The sequence below is a fragment of the Lynx rufus genome, unplaced genomic scaffold (genome assembly GCF_022079265.1).
Source record: "Lynx rufus isolate CCGP_SWC_20201006 ecotype Redwood Valley unplaced genomic scaffold, mLynRuf1.p SCAF_25, whole genome shotgun sequence".
Lineage (NCBI taxonomy): Eukaryota > Metazoa > Chordata > Mammalia > Carnivora > Felidae > Lynx > Lynx rufus.
Window position 1 is genome coordinate 11,905,042 of NW_025814840.1, and position 13,093 is coordinate 11,918,134.

General features: G+C 44.9%; 1 protein-coding gene across 2 annotated transcripts in view; it reads right to left on the reverse strand.

Moving 5' to 3' along the window:
- Positions 1-13,093, reverse strand: part of MTR (5-methyltetrahydrofolate-homocysteine methyltransferase) — a 106,264-nt gene that overhangs the window by 17,619 nt on the left and 75,552 nt on the right. For both annotated transcript variants that reach the window (XM_047088631.1, XM_047088630.1), the window contains exons 23-25: positions 11,317-11,384; positions 10,615-10,735; positions 3,356-3,437 (exon numbers count right to left, since the gene is read on the reverse strand). In XM_047088631.1, coding sequence (XP_046944587.1) covers positions 3,356-3,437; positions 10,615-10,735; positions 11,317-11,384 — 271 coding nt within the window. The remainder of the gene's footprint in view (positions 1-3,355; positions 3,438-10,614; positions 10,736-11,316; positions 11,385-13,093) is intronic.

Below are 13,093 nucleotides of genomic sequence, written 5' to 3' on the forward strand. Positions count from 1 at the left end.
AACACACCCTGGGGGGCCCCCTGTTCCCAGAGCCAAAGTGACAAGCCAGTCCCTCCATGCCCAGTCTGACTTGCTTGATGGAAACAAGTCCGTGGTCAATTATACAGGCTAATCTTCATGATCTTTCCACCATAAAACCACAGCCCAGTCACGCGTCTTCATGCCAACCATTTGGACACAGCACAACTTCCCTCTTCCTCCTTTTATTCTTTGTTCTTGGTGACAATAGCAGTGAATGAGAGGGAATAAGTTGAAAATATATTTTATAATTTAGAAAGGACTAAATACTGGCACCTCGTTTATTTAAAAGGAAAGAAGGGGCACCTGGGTGGCTCAATCGGTTGAGCGTCTGACTTTGGCTCAGGTCATGATTTCACGGTGTGTGGGTTCAAGCCCCACATCGGGTTCACTGCTGCACAGCCCGCTTCGGATCCTCGGCCCCCCTCTCTCTGCCCCTCCCCCGCTTGCACTCTCTCAAAAATAAATTAAAAAAAAAAAAAAGAAGAAAGGAAAGAAAGCAGGGGCATCCTGAGGTCTAAAGCTCCAACTACCAGGTCGTTGCCATGTTTGGGACTCTTTCAAACACCTGCGCCAGTGACCCAGAGCACAGGCTGCTGGCACGCGTCTCACAGCTGAGCCCAAAGACACGGAACCAACAATCGGCCTAAACAAACTGTACCACTGATCCTGAAAAGCGTCACTAGCAATAACCCAAACAACTTACTGCTGGACTTATGTCTGAGTAATTTCAGAAGGCGGCCACTTCTCTGGACCCAAGAAACACTAACCACTGCTGGCGGTCCAGCTGGACGGACCCATAAGGAGCACCAGTGCCCGTGCTCATCTTCTGGCTCTCAGCTCGGCCCTTACTGCTTAGCTCTTCTAGACGGCGAAGGAGGGAACTCAAAATGGAATCCAGAGGCTGGTTCCTCCCAGCCAAAGTCCTCCCCCCGATGCAACGCTAGCACCATGTACTTGAAGAGGGCCAAGGGCCTGGTCTCCATATGAGAAATGTTCAGTCATTCATTAGCATTTGAAAATAGCAACAAGCCTTAAAAAGAGGTCCACTGGTTAGTCAACTATGAACTCCATACAAGCTCCTTATGAAGCACAATTCAAATATAAAATACAAAAACTGTCCTGAAACTGACTTGGAGACACCTACTTTATTTACACATTAGTTTACGTCAAGAGTAAATAAAAATGTGACTTTATGATTCCAGTCTGATTTAACCGTATCTTTTTTTTTTTCTGAGAGAGAAAGTGCAAGCAGAGGAGGGGCAGGGGGAAGGAGGGGAAAGAGAAAGCAAGAGAGTGAGAGAGAATATATCTTATTCCAGGCCCAGCTCAGAGCCCAACATGGGGCTGAATCCCACGACCCTGAGATCATGACCTGAGCCGAAATCAAGAGTTGGATGCTCCAGAACAGATGAACATAAGGGAAGGGAAGAAAAATATTATAAAAACAGGGAGAGGGACAAAACATAAGAGACTCTTAAATATGGAGAACAAACAGAGGGTTACTGGAGGGGTTGTGGGAGGGGATGGGCTAATTGGGTAAGGGGCATTAAGGAATCTAATCCTGAAATCATTGTTGCACTCTATGCTAACTAGTTTGGATGTAAATTCAAAACAGAAATAAAAAGAAAAAGAAAAAGAAAACTCTTTCTACAAAAGAAGCATACAGTATTAAAAGTACAGAGTCATGTATATAGAGTGTTTATAAATATTCATAAGGAGGTCAGTAAGATTTGACAGTTCACAGAAGAGGATGCATGAATATTAAATTATTCACACTGATTATTAAATAATTAAAGTTTATAACAATTTAAAAGTAGAAACTAAACAACAATAATTTTCTTAAAAAAAAAAAAAAGGCTGGATGCTCAACTGACTCAGCCGCCTGGGAGCCAATGATTGTATTCTTTTTAATAAGAATCACTGAACATTAATGGGAGCACATTTCATGCAGCAGAGAGTAAGACCACCGGCCTTCATGCCCTACCCTACCGCTTGATGGACGTGTGGCCTCAAGAGAGGTGCTAACCTCTCTGTGCCTGTTTCCTCTACTCTAAACATGGATAATGAGAGTATCTGCTTCATGGAGATTAAATTAAAAATCCATGGAAAGCACTCACCACAGTGTCTGTAACACTATCGATTTTTAATAAAGTTAGCAATTATTGTACAACCTCCATATAAATAAATTCACAGATCTGGAAGGATGTCTTTGGAAAACGGTTCAGGCAATGTGGCCACCCGAGCTTCGGGCTGCACCATGTCATCTGATAGTTTCACAAATCCCCAGACCCTCCTTGGTAACCCTCCTCACCTACAAATGTGAAGGCTGGACTAGATTAGCGGGTTTGGTTTGTTGTGTTTTTTTTTAAGTTTTTATTTATTTACATGAGAGAGACAGAGACAGCATGAGTGGGGGAGGGGCAGAGAGAGAATCCCAAGCAGGCTCCACGCTGTCAGCACAGAGCCTGACGTGGGGCTCGAGTTCAAACTGTGAGATCATGACCTGAGCCGAAAGCGAGTCAGATACTCAACCAACCCAGGCGCCCCCATAGACTAGCAATTTTCAAATTGTGCTCTTTCAAGAACCAGGTGTGGGGTGACGGATAGGAGGGGCTGCTGTAACTCATACTGTACTGAGCTTCCAAGTAAGACATCACTGGAAGACAAGCTTTCTGTCACTAAAACAAACTTGGAAACCACTGGACCACATGGTCATTCAGATTCCCTCCAGCTATTATGTCCTCTTAGTCAATGAAAATAACGAAACACGTAATGAGAGAGGACATTAGGCTTCAGTGACAGAGAAAAACCTAAAAGACCACTCAGGAAAGTGGTTTATTACATTCACCGAGAAGATGAATCTATTATTCTGGATTGTGAACATCTAGAGAACGTTCTTCTCTCTTTGGGTAGGGCCAACCGGCCCATTCCAGATTAAATGTCTTTCTATCTGGAAACAGGTCGTTTAAAAAATTCCACATTCCTTCTAGCCTTGGCATGGAGTTAAGACAATGTATGTTCACACTTGTAAATACATGTAAGTGGCTGAAATCTCTCTCCCTCTGGGTTGGTGTCGAGGTCAGAGGGATCCTGGCAGGGCTTCTCGGTGACTCAGACGCGGTCTCTGAAAGCACAGGACACACTCACCTGGCCCCCCTCCAGCAATGCAGACGACCACAGTGACACCATCCTAACAAGCCCTCGCACATTCTTTCACATATTTTAGTAGAACTGGACAAAAATAAAAGACCATCTTGGGAAATACCCCTTATTCAGAACACAATCTTTTCTCCTCTCCTTACATAGCAGAAATAACGGAAGGCCCCACACTTACCACCACCACACTCTTGGACGCGTCCAGGACGTGGATGACAGGCGCGCTGTATCTTGGAGCTATTTTAACTGCTGTGTGGGTTCTAAAAAGAGGGGTCAGGAAGAAAAACATATCCATCAGTGCTGACCGCTCCCACATGACCCCCGTTTGGAACCATCAGAGACAACATGTTTCCACAGGGTGCTTTCCAGAGAACGAACTTCACGTGTCCCTCGTAAAACAAGACTGACTTCCTCCCTACCCTAAGACGGGGAATCCAAGGGGAGAAGACACGGGTCTGTCGGCTCAGGCTATGAGAAATCTGACAAAACACGGAAGACCCTGTCCTCAGCTCTCTGCCCTTGGGAATGAGACCGTGACGCCGCACTCATTATCAGCCTGCCTGAACCGAGGGAGCTCACCAGCCCAGGTGACTGCCCTTGGCTGCCATACAGGTCAGACTGCATTTCCTCCCCCAAATGAGCTGGGGTGGCAGCCAGGGCACCCGGGAAACCAGACCCAAGGCGGCGGGCCCAGGACGCACCGGCCATGCTCCTCAGCCCTGACCCCACCTCGCACTTGTAATAAGGGGCCCCGGACCCTGAATAAATTTGGCACGAAGGAACCGAGAGGCATAAGCAGCAACAGTCTTCTACTAACGTCGGCTCGGCCCCAAACCCCTCCTGCCAGACTCGGGAACATCAGGGGTGAGGAACACGCTTCAGTCCTTGAGACGACCTGACTGAAGTACGCGGCAAGCCGTCTCTGGGGACTCAGTCTTACCGCACAGGGTACACACCCGCTCTCTCCTCACAGAACACGGCCCACTATGTGAGGGGTAAGGATGGACCCGCGTGCCCTCCTGACTGCGGTTAAACCAGGGCCCTGAGCACAGGCCGCAGTGCCGCGTCCAAGGGCGGCAGCCATACTTCCCCCAGGATGGGCAGGGAGGGGGCCGTCCCTGCCGGTCTTTGCTGGACCCACGTTCGCCCCCAAGGCAGCTCCTCCCCGCGTCAGATGCTTTCACATTCTCCCCCTCGGCCCAAATGCATTTCATTTGGGAAGAATGTCCAGACTATGCTACTATGTGGGGAAACAACAAAATACCAAACAGTACGTTTGTGTTTTAAAAACCACACTACCACCCTCAACCCACCCTAACCCTCCAACCTTACATAGGAGTTTCCGTACATTTACCAAAAACCAGATACACATCAGATGTCAACACTGGTTACACAGCGGCTGGAGGTGGAACGGAGGACGGGAAGGGAGAGAATAAATTTTACTTTACGTTCCTCTGAAGTGTCTGACATGTTCTAATAGTAAGCGTGGACTACTGAGGAAATTTTTAAAACCAAGAGGATATGAGAAGACTGATGTATGTGTGTGTTTTTAATAGACTTCTGAGGGATGACTAAAAATTCATTTGCGGTGAGACAGACAAGACTGACATTTCACCTGTCCCCTTTGTGCAAGTATCTCCACACACGGACAGGAAGCAGGGGACAGAAGCCAGAAGTCACAGGAAGTGAGCCATCAAATGGAAGTGCAGGCTTAAGCCACTGAGTGCAAGAGACTCTTCCGGAGTCGGGCGCTGGGGCGCAGAGCAGCAGGGAGAACCAGACCGTGGTCCTGAAGCAGCCACGCCAACTCCACTGCGTCCCGAGGATGTGTTTTGTGTCCTCTGCGTGCCCAGGGACCAAAGATTTGAAAATATCTTTGGTATTCTACAAAGGGAAGATTTTCTTTTTTTCAAGTTTTTTTTTTAACGTTTATTTATTTTTGAGACAGAGAGAGAGCATGAATGGGGGAGGGTCAGAGAGAGAGGGAGACACAGAATCTGAAACAGGCTCCAGGCTCTGAGTGGTCAGCACAGAGCCCGACGCAGGGCTCGAACTCATGGACCTGAGACAAAGTCGAACGCTTAACCTACTGAGCTGCCCAGGCACCCCAGAGGTAGATTTTCAAATAGTAGGAATACTTTTGTTTTTTTAATTAAAAAAAAATTGTTTTTTAATGTTTATTTTTGAGAGAGAGAGAGCACACACGCAAGCAGGAGATGGGCAGAGAGAGGGAGACACGGAATCTGAAACAGGCTCCAAGCTCTGAGCTGTCAGCACAGAGCCCGATGTAGGGATCGAACCCACAAACCGCAAGATCATGACCTGCGCTGAAGTCAGATGCTCAACTGACTGAGCCACCCAGGTGCCCCAGGAAATTTTAAAGAAGAAACTGCTTCCAGTTTGACAACAGAATATAAGTGAGACTATGTTTGCTTCCTCTTCTTTAGGTGGTCAGTTCTTCAAGCACACAAATGTACCTCAATGTATATTCTGCATGGAGTTCCTCTAGGAAACACTAAGCCTAATGTGACTTAGTTGACATTTCTCTTAAAGAGAACCAGTACAGTTTTAAACCTTCAAGTCAACATAATTAGTATTTATTAAGCATCCAAGCGTTCTCTGTGCAATTCCGGCCATTCTCACACTGGTGATCTCTGGACAAGGGTACCAAGAAGAAACTGATGGGTTCCACTTTTTAAAAACACTACCACCACCACATAAAAGCAAAGTATTGCTTTCCACCATAAAAAAATGACAAAGCCGAATGAGGACAGCCATTAAATCTGTGCTTGCTTGGCCATCAAGAGTACTTCTGGTTTCCTTATAAAACGGTATGATATTGATTCTACTTTCTCCTAAGCTTCCATTTATGCGGCCCTCTCCAGTTGGAGGCAGACTTCTGTCTGAAGTCTGAAAAGATATATAATGTTGGAATCCCTCCTTCCGTCCTACAAACCAACAACACGGGGCTAGCCCCCTGAGGCTCAGTCTCAAATCTGGCTCTGCTAAGTCACTCACCAATGCCGGGGACCCAGTTAGTCGCCTCCCATACTTGCCAAATGGGCATGACAGGGTTAACTTTAGAAGGTCTTTTTGAAAAGCACTGAAAAAGAACAAGTACTCCAAGCATTTATTTCATGCCTTATCCTTCCAGAACTAAAATGTTTTACCTAAATGCAGCATCACACACACACACACACACACACACACACACACACACACACACACACACAAATAAATAAGAAATAAAACCTTAGAATTTGGTGAGAAAAACGAGAGAGGAAATAAAGGCACGAACACTGAGCAGTGGGTCAGACGCAGAAGTCGGGTCCCTGAAATCCTACACCCAGGCCTGAGCTTCGAACTTCCCTGCAGCCAACTCAAAGAGGAAAACAGTACAGTTATATCACTCAGCATCTTCCCTCCTAACAATTAAAAAATATTTAAGTTCGGAAAATTACCTCTATTTCTGGGCACTGAATTCCTTCTGAATTCTCCATTACTCACAAAAAATAACTGAAAAAGACACTTTGCAGTTATTGGCTCTAAACCACTTAGAAAAGCTAACTGCCACACTTGTGTCTTTGAGAAGGTATGTAGCTAACAGGGCCAGATTGCCATTAAAGTCAATTCCAGTTGGTGACACAAAACCATACGCATTACAGACAGGAGAATGTTCGGTTTTCCATTCTCTTACAGCTACAGGTTCAAAAGGGAACTCTGGGCCTATTTCCGTGCCCACGTGACCCCTAATCGGTACAGTCCTTTCGGCTTCTCCAAGGATCCATCAGACAGCCTTAAGGCTCACTGTGAATGTCTTGGGAGTACAATTCCAATTCTATCATGCCACCACAGGCCACTGAGATCTGGAAGAGCCATGGAGTTCTACCCCCTTATCTTCTTTCATGACAACCTGGAAGTCCTGAGCTGCCATCTGCTCAAATAACAGTTAGCAAAGGAAAAAACTGGAACACTGCTGAGCTCTCAACAGGTCTACAGGAGGCAATAATAAGGGCTCTCAGAGGGCTTCTGAGACATTCAAACTCTGAATGCCTTCTAGCAAAGCTGACTCTCCCAGGAGTAGACGGCATCTTACAGAGATGCAAAAAGCACTAACTGTAAAGGAAGAGACTGATAAATCAGACTTCATGAAAATTAAAAACTTTGTTATTTAAAAATACAGCTAAGATAGCAAAAGGCAAGCCATAATGAAAGAATCTACTTGCAATATATATTTCTAATAAAGGGCTTGCGTCCAATATAAACAAAAAACATGTACAAGTCAGTAAGAAAAGAGGCAGAATACCCAATTAAAAAAAAAAAAAGACTTAAAAAGCATTAACAGCCAACATACACATGAAAAGGTACTCAGCATCATTAATCAGCAAGAAAATACAAAGGAAAACCATACCAAGATGTTATTACATACCCACTAAAATGGATAAAATTGAAAAAGGTGTGGAATAACTGGAACTCTCATAATTGCCGGCGGGAATGTAAATTAATACGATCACTTTGGAAAACTACCCAGCAATGTCTAACGCCAATGATCACGTGCGTATGACCCAGCAAGTGGCATTCTTCCAAACAGCCCCAAACTGGAAAAACCCAATACCCGCCAACAGTCACATGGATGACTAAGCCACAGTGTATTATACGACGGAATATTGCACCACAATGGAACAGCAACTACTGTAACCGCTGCTTTGGGCCTCCCAGGTAGAACACTGCACAAAATAAGCTGGACACAAGAGAGTACATGCCACAGGACTCCATTTATATGAAGCCGAAATGCGGGCAGAACCAACCTACGGTGACAGGGCAGTGGTTACTTCTGTCGTAAAGGATGACTGGGTGGGGGCACCCAGCAAAGTTCCCAGAGCGCAATGTTACCGGGGGTTCATTTCTGTAAACGTTCATCAAGTTGTGTATCTGTGATGTGTGCACTTTTCTGTATGCCTGCTACATTTCAGTCAAAGGGCTTGCTCAAATATGAGGGCCTGATTAAGCACCGTTAAGTGAGGCCTCACCCACGGTCACTACTTTAGAACGGAGTCAGAAGGGGGGAGGGTTACACCAAGGCTCTGAGAGATTGCACAGGAAATCTGTTCTGCACAGGCGTTCTGGCACCGCAATGGAGAAGGGAATGGTTATCTGGAAGGACTGCCACTAGCTTTTATTTTCCGAGTAATTTCCTGGAAACAGCAACAGGCATGGAAGAGAACAGAACCAGAGAAGGCAGAGCTCATAAAGAGAAGAAGGAACTCTGGCAGGTCAGGGGACCCAGCTGTCCCAGCGCCCTTCCCCAGACCCCGAGAACAGAAATTCTGCAACCGCACAGAGAGACAGTGGGTGACTTCCAATCTGATGAATTCTAACTTGATATCCCAGCTTATAACTGTGAGGAGGCACCGATGGCTAATTCTGCCTATGATGGATCTTAGGAAGGTAGTTATGTTGCCTCTGAATTTTTTTTTTTTTTAAAAAAAACCTCTTTAATCTGGTGGCTTTTACTTGGTAAGAGATATAACAGAATGGACTATTTTGTAATGTTCCAATTTGCACGTCACATTTACCTAGCTCATAATACGTTTCGTTACACCTGCTTCTTTAAATATTTATTTATTCTGTTTTACAACCATGATCCCAAAAGCATTTCATGCTCATAAAGGTCTGTAAGTTCTCTTATCATTCTCTTTACTAAGCTAATGAATATTCACGTTAAAATAATCAATTACCCAAGACTATGCTCATTGAAACTCCAGCTATCAACGGTTGGTCACATCCCTGCAGAATAATCTGCCACATATCCTAGTGGGCAAGTCCTTGGTGGGAAAAACAAACTCAGCTTTCCAAGGTGAGCGACAACAGCCACCTTATTGAGTCCTTCAAGCATGAAAAGTACTTAGTGAATAAATGACATATAACACTGTTACTACTTGTGAAAATAATCCATTCAGATTATAAATGAGATGATGGTTAAATTTATGTGTCAATTTGGCCAGGCCACATGATCTAGTTTTTGGTCATACACCAATCTAGATGTTTCTGTAAAGATAATTTTTAGATGTGATTAACATTTAAACCAGCAGGCTTTGGGGTGCCTGGGTGGCTCAGTCAGTTAAGTGTCTGACTCTTGGTTTTGGCTCAGATCATGATCTCACAGTTTGTGGGTTCAAGCCCCACATCAGGCTCTGTGCTGACAGTGCAGAGCCTGCTTGGGATTCTTTCTCTCTCACCCTTTCTCTCTGCCTCTCCCCCACTTACTTATTTCAAAATAAATAAAAATAGACTTAAAAAAAAAAGTCAGCAAACTTTGAGTGAAGCAGATTATGCTCCATAATGTGGGTGGGCCTCGTCCAATCAATTGAAGACCTTAACAGGAAAGACTCACGTCCTCTGAGAAAGAAGGAATTCTGCCTCCATATAGCCTTTGGAATCAAGACTGCAACATCTGCTCTTGCCTGGACTCCAGCCCTCTGACCTTCCCTGCAGATGTCAGTCTTCCCAGGCCTCCCGATCACATGAGCCAATTTCTTAAAATACATCTCTCTCTGTGCGTATTATATTAACAATATAATACAAAGTGATATAGAAAATCTACATAAAGAAAATATATATACACAACCTACAGATTCTGTTTTTCTGGAAAACCCGGCTTAGTGCACAGTCATTTCTAGTGTAGGATCAAGTTCAGTGTTCCCCCTGGGCATTATTCCCTGCCAAAGTAAACAGTATGGGGCAGAAAGAATATGTCATAAAAAGTCTAACAGTGCCCATAATTAACATATTTCCCCCCAAACATCATTATGATCATGACCCTCAGGAAAAAATCTGACAAACTCTGTAATGGCCATGTGACCAACTTAGAACTTTCTCCTCTTTAAACTGTTTAATCCAAAGGTTCTCAAAAGGTTCCCCCTTTCGGAAACAACTTCCCAAGGTGATTCTCTGATTCGTTCTTGCTAGGCTGGCCTTCTGCCTCAACTATTTCCAGGTTGGAGTTTCTTCAAGGGAACCTGTAATTACTCAATCAGACACCTGCTTCAAGACAGAGAGTGGGCTAAAGTTCAAGAAATGTCTTTGTGCCAAAAAATACACCTTCTCCACCTGGCTTGATTTCAAGAGGAGAGTTTAACAGAAATCTCAGGAACTGAATGGGAGGGGAGAGGATTAAGGAAAAGACAATGACAAGCCAAAGGAATCCCAAAAAAGGCAAAGGGCGGGGAGATCACAGAGGAAGTTTCCTACAGCCTGCTGCAGAAGTGTCCTGGCCCAGGCTCTTGTCCAAGTGAAGACTGAAAGCTCGTGAGCTTATAGAACAAGGAGCCGATGAGCTAAGCATAATAAAAAACAACCCAGGTTTCATCACTGTTTGTAAACACTGGCATTTAAATGAATTTAAAGGACAGCAAGGAGCTCATTAGCATGACTTACCTCGATGTGGTCGCCCCTCCAATCAACAACGGAATCTTTATAGCCAACCTCTCCATTTCCTTGGCAACAAAAATCATTTCATCCAGGGAAGGAGTGATGAGTCCTGACAGGCCTATTATATCTAGTATTTCAAAAAAGAAGAAAGGACAGTGAGAATGAAGATGAGACAAAAGCAGAGAAGTATGGAAGACTCATTTTAGCAACTCTGTAATAAAGACCGTGAGACCTAACATCGACTCCCCATTTCTAATTCTAAGGCATCTCTCCTGACTGGGGAGTTTCGATTTACTATTTGTTTGCTTTACATAATAAATGGGATTTGTAACTTAACGTTACAACAGTGTACTTTCCACAGTTGAGGGAAGCCATGCAAATAAAATACATTGTTCATGATTTCCCAGACTTGGATGTGTCACGGTGTCTGAAGAAACATTAAAAACGATGAGACGATGAGATGTGGAGGAAAAAATCTAATGCAACCCTGTAATAAGAAGCCTGTTTCATTCCCCGTCTTCCAAGCTGCAAGGAGTTTCAAAGTCACCTATTCACTGATTCGACCCCCACCATCAATGACAATGAAAGCAGTCCCCCACCCCCCACAGGAGCTGGCACCTGTTGGATAGGCTGGGGCATCACCACTTACTGACAGACAGACACAGGGGAAAGGACACTCAGAGGGCCCAGAAGTCCGAGGCACAGTACCTGCTTTGTGCTCAACAGCAGCCTTCAGTATCTTGTCGCAGGGAGTCATGACCCCTAAATCAATAACTCTGAGAGGTACAGAAATGAGAGGTGAGAAAGCTGGGGAGAACCCAAGAGAGACAAAGCCTTACTTAGCCATCAAATACCCCTCTAATGTAAATTGGAATCACAGTGACTAAGGGTGGACAATGACAACTACAACTACCATTTATTAGGTACTTGCCACATGCCGGGTGCTAGGCTAAGATTTTTAAAGCAGCTTTATTGACACAGAATTCATACAGCATAAAACTCACCCATTCAAAATACATGATTCGGTTATTTTTGGCATACTACATTATTTTTTTAAGTTTATTTATTTATGTTGAAAGAGAGAGAGAGAGACAACAAGCTGGTGAGGAACACAGAGAAGGAGACAGAATCCCAAGCAGGCTCCACACCATCAGCACAGAACCCAATGCAGAGTTTGAACTCATGAACTGTGAGATCATGACCTGAGCCGAGATCAAGAGTCAGATGCTTAACCAACTGAGCCACCCAGGTACCCCTACGTTATTATAACCAACTGAGCCACCCAGGTACCCCTACGTTATTATAACCAACTGAGCCACCCAGGTACCCCTACGTTATTATTTTTTTTAAGCTCTAGTAAAATACAAAAAATACCATGTGCCCTTCTAACGATTAAGTTTAAAATTCAGCAGCCCTAATCAGAGTCAGTCACAGTGCTGTGCAACCATCACAATACCCGGTCATCTCCCCAAATAGCAACTCTAATCATCTGGCAACAGTTCCCCATTCCCAGTGGTCCTGGTGAATCTGCCAACTCTAGACATTTGTGTAAGTGGACTCATACATCACTTGTCCTTATATCTGGCTTATTGCACTTAGCACAATGGACACACACATTCTGCCTATTCACTCGCCGGTCAGTGGACACGTGGGCCGTCTCCACCACGCTGAGCTTTTTGCATAATCAATCCCATTTTACCTTCAAAGCGGCTCCAGGATGCAAGTACCACCATGGGCTCCATTTTACTGAAGAAGGGCCCAGAGACATTAAGCAACTTTGTCCACACAACTAATTAGCAGTAGATTTGGGACAAGAACCACGATCTGACACCAAAACCCATTCTCTTGGCCATTGAGGCCAATAAAAACACTGGGCAAGTTCACTCAGTAAACACCTACTGAACAGGAGAGACTAGCTGGAAGCCAATGTGAAGGATCATCAGGAAGGTCGGTTCCTGCTCACGGGAAGCGGACAACATGAGAATCTGGTTACTGAGTCACGGGAGAGGGAGACAGAACCAGGGAGCAAATCACTGAGGGAGACAGGGTAAGACACTCAAAGGAAAAGCTGACCCGAGGGCTTGAGGGCACATACAAGATGGAGGGCGGGCACGGAGCAGAAGTGCAGGGGCCCGCTTTGTGGGAACACAGTAAGACTGGAGGGGCTCCAATTGATAGAGGCGCTTTCTGAACTCAAGAGGATTCCCACCCTGGACAACGTTCCATGTACGACTCCTCTATTCGAGATTTAGAAAGCACCCATCATGGTGGTCATTTTTACAATTTAATTTCATCATGAGTATGCATTTCACAGCATGATTTTCACCTCTTTCATAATGTCAACAATTAAAATAGGCAAAATAATTGGGGGCACCTGGATGGCTCAGTTGGTTAAGCATCTGACTTCAGCTCAGGGCATGATCTCACAGTTTGTGAGTTCGAGCCCCGTGTCGGGCTCTGTGCCGACAGCTCAGAGCCTGAAGCC